The sequence below is a fragment of the Apis cerana genome, linkage group LG12, assembly GCF_029169275.1.
Source record: "Apis cerana isolate GH-2021 linkage group LG12, AcerK_1.0, whole genome shotgun sequence".
Taxonomy (NCBI): Eukaryota; Metazoa; Arthropoda; class Insecta; order Hymenoptera; family Apidae; genus Apis; species Apis cerana.
In genome coordinates, this window is record NC_083863.1 from 2130655 (window position 1) to 2136661 (window position 6007).

Genomic DNA, 6007 nt, shown 5'->3' on the forward strand with positions numbered 1-6007 from the left:
AAGATATATATATATATATATATATATATATATATATATATATATAAAACATTAAATGTTGAATATTAAAAAACTATATTATTATTTTTAATCATAAATATTAATATTTATTTCAAAATTTCTTTTAAATTTGAAAATATTAATTTGGTCAAAAAACAATTTGACCAAATTCATATATACTAAATTGAAAAAAATCTTTATAATTGTAATATTTTATTAAAAATATACATTTTCTTGTTCTGATATAAAAATATATATATATTGTAAATATAATTATATATTATAATTACATATTAAAAATATATTAATAATAAATATTTAATTATTATGTTAATAATGAAACAAAAGTAATATAAATATTTATTTCCTTTATTCAAATTTAAACAAATATTTACAACAACAATAATAATAATAATTTAAAAGACTTACTTAAATTTATAATTTATGATAATAGGAATTATTGTGTTTCTACTGTCAATCTAAAATGCACAGACTATTATGTTTCTGTTATCAATTTAATATCAAATACTATACTTACCGATTCTGATATGAATCTGATATGAATTTGTTATTTAATTTAAATAACAAATTCGAATCGCAAAAATGAAGCTAAAAAATAAATGAACATTATTTTGATTTTAAATCTTATTACCTCTGCTGTCAATCTGATATTAATTTGCTGCGTTTATTATTAGAGATATTACTCATATATTATTTTATTATTTAATTATTTTATTAAATTGAAAATATTTCAATCATATTAAAAAGTAATTATTTGAAAATAATATTCGATTAAAAGTGTGTGATATATACTCTAGAATACCTCAAACCAATGATATATACTATATTATATGTGAATAACAAAATATCATAAACATATATATATTATAAAGAATATATTTTTTAAAATATCATTTAGAATAAAATTAAAACTTAACATGATGGTTTTAATTTTATTCTTTGACATGTATAAGAAAAAATTGTTCAGAATATTGATCTTAAAATATACTTCAAGATCATTAATTAATGAAATCGTTCTTATTTTAAATAATTATTAAAATTAATTATATAAATATTATGTTATATTTATTATATTTATTTATGTTATATTTTATTACTTATATCTCAATAAATATAGTTATATTAATTTTATTATATATGTATATCAAATATATAGAAAAATAAGCTCAACAAATATAACCTTCGATAGCCGTGATCGTCTAGTGGTTAGGACCCTACGTTGTGGCCGTAGTAACCCAGGTTCGAATCCTGGTCACGGCAATGTGTGAAAACATTATCACGGGAAGGATTTTTTTTCTCAATTTTTAAATTGATATATTTTATAGAATGCTTATATACTGAATGTATATCTATAATATTTTATAAAATGAACATAATTTTTTGATTTCAAAATTTTTGTATTTTATTATATTTTTTTAAAACTAATTCAAGAATTATAAAATAATGATTAATGACAAAAGAGTAGCAAATTAAATAAAAAAAAATTTCATTAATAAATATGCATAAATACATATTACAAAAATTATTATTACATTATTGCTTAATTTAATTTCTGATGTCATTTCTACAGTGTATGCATATTAAAGTAAACATTCATGTTATGATAAATAAAAAGACTTGTTCATAAATTGTCAGCAAATTTTCTTTTGTAAAGTCAATAAATTTCAGGAACAATCATGTCAGATTTCAGTGCAAGTTTGTGTTTTAAAGTATTTTTATCATTATTACAATTTAATTTTTTGAAATCTTAAATATATTATGGAGCGCTATAAATTAATACCATTAGTTTTTATTTTATATTATATCATATTGTTATTCATATGTGATATTTCTTGTGTTAAATTTGATGAATTACAATCACTTACTTCAATAACATTCAATCATCCTAATGCATATGATAATTATAGAGGTAATATAAATTCATAATAAAATAAACAAAAAGTTAAAATTATATTTCATATATAAATTTTTGTAATCCATTTTCTAATCCATTTAACAAGAATAAGAAAAATGTTAAATTATATATTATAATTATATACAAATACAATAATATATTATTTGTTTATGTAGATTACAAAATACATTATGAAAAGAAATTAAAAGAATCTAATTTTAATAGTAATTCTAAAGAATTGGTTAAACATATTCGAAATGCACGTGGTATATCAGGATCTAATCGATATCTCAGACCTGGTAAGATTTGGATATTTTAGAAAAAATAAAAGTAGTAGTTATTAATAATTTCAAAATATATTAATATATTTATATTATTAATTTTTAAATTTTATTTAATAATCTTTAGATGATGCTCATCAAGTTGCAAATTATTTTCTTACTGGAGGACCATTAAAAGGTCATGCACATTTTGTGAGAGAAAGAAATTGCAATTCAGATAGTGAAAAAAATGAAAATGAAATAAGTAATTCAACTAATAAGTCTAGTACAGATTCATCTGTAAATGAACAAAATTTAAATACAACTTCATCTGATTCTATTGTTGGAGCATCACATCTACCGACATTACATTCTCATAATTTACATTCTCTTTTACATCCAACTTTAAATACATTAAGTAGAGTACCACAGTTACTATTAGGGAATAATTTATTACATTCTGTATTACATCCTAATTTACATCCTCATATTAATGCATTACATGAAATTCCTAGCAGTTTGATGAAATCAGCTAGTTTACCATTAAATGATTTAATGCATGCTAGATCAGAACTCCGTAATATATTACATCCAGATGGACCACTTCTTGGAAATATCAATAAAGTAAATAAGTAACATATAATACAATATAATTTATATATTTTTGTGATTAATTATATTATATTTAATTTTTCAGGCATTAGAAATTACTAAAAAAAGAAAAAGTTTCAAGAATACTTTGATGTATCCATTTGGACAACATACTCCTATTGTGGGATTAACTCCTAAAAATTTCCACAATAATGTATGTACTACTTTTCTTATATGTTGCTATTTTTAAATGCAAGTAACTTTGAAAAATTTCAATATATATATTTAATTTACAGATTCCATTATCAAGAATGATTGAACCTCATCTTTCAGCACCTCATCCTCATCCTAACGGTTATATTGTGAAATATATACCTCACAATAAACAATCAAAATTATAATAATCTTTCAATATCAAAGAAAATAATTTAAATGTCCAGAAAAATATAATAAATTTTGATTACAATAAAAAATACAATAAAGATAGAAAAAAATATGAACAATTAATAGTATTATCAAAGTTGAAATAAGAATAATGAATAAAAATTAACGAATAAAATAATTTGCTAAAAATTTTTAAAAATATATATTTTTAAAAATATAAATATGGAATTTTAATATTATTAATTAATGATTATATTAAATGTTTATATATATAAATGGACAATATTCAGTTCAAAACTGTTTGTCAGATGATATGAAGATAATATAATCTTTCTTGTATGAAAATAATTCTTATTTTAATTAGAATACACATAAAAAATATTTATAAGTTTTAATTTTTTTAATATTTGTTATTTCATATTTTATCACCTCCTTCCCTTTCCTTTTCCTTTCTTCGATGATGAACTTGATGGTTGTGAAAACTGTTCACCACTTGAATGCTTTCCTTGGCGAGTTTTTAATTTTGGAATTGTGGTACCTACATAAGCCAAAACAGAATCTCTAGTAGGAAATTCAGATTTTACAGGAGTACCATCATCATTTTTTAATTGTACGCGGATGCGTCCACGATATAACAATTCTTTGCTACGCTCTCGTGGATGTAATTTATTTTCTACTCCAACATTAAAACCAGCTGCTACTAAAACATCACGAATTTCTTGATGTGTTGGATTTTCAACACATTTATCTTTTGCAAGTTTTCGTCCTTCTGCTAATGTTCTTTTGCTGTTTAGATAAACTGGATAAATACAAATCCATCTATAATAAAAATAAAATATATTGTAGGGCTGTCATTTTCATGTCAAGAGGTTATGTAGCAGATGTTATTCATATATATATACAAATCAGTTAAAAGTAACTTTTTAAAAACAATGATTAAATTATAAGAATAAAAAACTTTATACGGGACATTATAAACAATATAATAAATATGTTAATCTTTTAATAAACTTACCTTTCACGATCGCTGTGTTTTTTTGATGGATTCCATCCAAGCGCCATGTTTGATATTATCGAGACTTCTATAAACTAATCAATAATATAATTTTTATCTTAATATTTTATTATTATGAAAAGAATATTCAAATAAAAAATGTTAAATAATAATAATATTAATATAATAAATATATAATTAAAATCAGTAAAAAAATAGTAACAAGAAAAAAGCAATAAAATTAAAATCACGTGGGCTCGTCCGGGATTTGAACCCGGGACCTCTCGCACCCGAAGCGAGAATCATACCCCTAGACCAACGAGCCATGTAACATTTACGTTTTAAAATATTAATTATAAATAAAATATATAATTAATTAATATAAATATGTAATTAATAAATATTAAAAGTTATATGAATATTCATCTATAATGATATATTAATTCATTATTTTTAATATTATTTAATTTCATATAATATTTCTATTTCATTTATTAATTTATTCTAATAAAATACAACATAAATATATTTTCTAATTATTTATAATTAAAATTAATTATTAATAATCAATAAATAAAAATATACATATAAAGTGCAAAATATTATAATATTATCTAAAATTGAAATAAATTTAAATGAATTTATTTGTTTAAAAATAATCAATTTTTTTTTATATTTTGATATGAGATCTAGATAATTCTAATTTTCATCTAATTATTATCCATTATAAATTTCTACTTTCATTTTATTTACTTTCAATTTATTTTTAGCTACATAATTGTTAAAATTTACAAATTTTGCATAGACAAAATGTTTTAATAATATATAAATTTGCAATATAATAATATATCTATGATGTTAATTTTTAAAAAATATTTTTGATCAATATTTTAATATATCTCACATTTAATTAATAAAATTATTGTAAATATTAATAAATATACTCAAAATATTGCATATTGCACATAAAGAAGAAAAGTACGTTTTTGTAAGCAGTTTCAACTTTCACTATACGAACCCATTACTTGATTAATAAACAATTATCACGTATAATGGTGAAAGTGTACAACTTGCATAGTTTACTTTCACATAGATACTAAACAATAAAATCATTATATACGGAATTTGTTTCAATCAAGTCTCTATTTGTAACAATTTGATCTAACTATTGATCAACTGATCAACTGATGAAAAAAAAAATTAGATTATATGAAATATAAATATGAAATATAAATCTTTTAAATATTTCCAAGAAAAGCAATTAAATAAATAAATATTCTTCAATATAATATTATAATAATATAAAAAAAAATTTCTTACATATCACGAAATTTATTCATATAATGCAAACAATATTAGTTAAAACAAAAAAACTAATCTAAAATTATTTTGAAATGATATCATATAAAATAAATAATAAAAATAATATATAATAATCAAAATAAAAATTTTTCAAAATATTTATTTATTATTTATAGTAATTATAATTACATATCTTTCCATTATTATATTCTAAATTTTCTGTCTAAAAATGTGATTATTTTTCTATAGATAGTGTGCATTTATTAATAATTTCTAAATAAATAATTTTATAACATTTTATTATCATTGTACATGTATTTAAAAAAAACGACAAAGAAATGATTCCTAATTCAAAATCAAAATTTGTCTTATAAAATAAGCATACAATCAAATTATAATAAAATAATAAAGATTAATATGAAAAAGATATTTTTAAATCATTCGATATCTATTCGATATAATTATTTATTTATAGATCAGAATGCGAAAAAAATTATTTAATTTGAAAAAAAACGTTATAATTTTTTCTGTACATAATCAAATCATACAAAAATAAAATAT

General features: G+C 19.6%; 2 protein-coding genes and 2 non-coding genes across 4 annotated transcripts; 2 read left to right on the forward strand and 2 right to left on the reverse strand.

Moving 5' to 3' along the window:
• Positions 1-1209: 1209 nt before the first annotated feature.
• Positions 1210-1281, forward strand: Trnah-gug (transfer RNA histidin (anticodon GUG)). Its single transcript has one exon. It is a non-coding gene; the product is annotated as a tRNA-His (tRNA).
• An 891-nt stretch (positions 1282-2172) lies between these two features.
• LOC133667051 (uncharacterized) lies at positions 2173-3260 on the forward strand. The gene is made up of 4 exons (XM_062082742.1): positions 2173-2214; positions 2320-2799; positions 2873-2980; positions 3063-3260. The coding sequence occupies exons 1-4, from the start codon at positions 2173-2175 to the stop codon at positions 3165-3167; spliced, it is 735 nt and encodes a 244-aa protein (XP_061938726.1). The 3' UTR covers positions 3168-3260.
• Positions 2608-4476, reverse strand: LOC108002474 (signal recognition particle 19 kDa protein). Its single transcript, XM_017064187.3, has 2 exons — positions 4166-4476; positions 2608-3969 (listed from the first exon to the last, which is right to left on the reverse strand). The coding sequence occupies exons 1-2, from the start codon at positions 4210-4212 to the stop codon at positions 3576-3578; spliced, it is 441 nt and encodes a 146-aa protein (XP_016919676.1). The 5' UTR covers positions 4213-4476; the 3' UTR covers positions 2608-3575.
• Positions 4398-4469, reverse strand: Trnap-cgg (transfer RNA proline (anticodon CGG)). Its single transcript has one exon. It is a non-coding gene; the product is annotated as a tRNA-Pro (tRNA).
• Positions 4477-6007: the final 1531 nt, after the last annotated feature.

Coding starts and splice junctions, on each gene's coding strand:
- LOC133667051 (XM_062082742.1), top strand. CDS start 2,173: ATGCACGTGGTATATCAGGATCTAATCGATATCTCAGACCTG. Junction 2,215..2,319: donor TAATCGATATCTCAGACCTG/GTAAGATTTGGA, acceptor ATTTAATAATCT/TTAGATGATGCTCATCAAGT. Junction 2,981..3,062: donor CTAAAAATTTCCACAATAAT/GTATGTACTACT, acceptor TTTAATTTACAG/ATTCCATTATCAAGAATGAT.
- LOC108002474 (XM_017064187.3), bottom strand. CDS start 4,212: ATGGCGCTTGGATGGAATCCATCAAAAAAACACAGCGATCGTGAAAG. Junction 3,970..4,165: donor AAACACAGCGATCGTGAAAG/GTAAGTTTATTA, acceptor TTTTTATTATAG/ATGGATTTGTATTTATCCAG.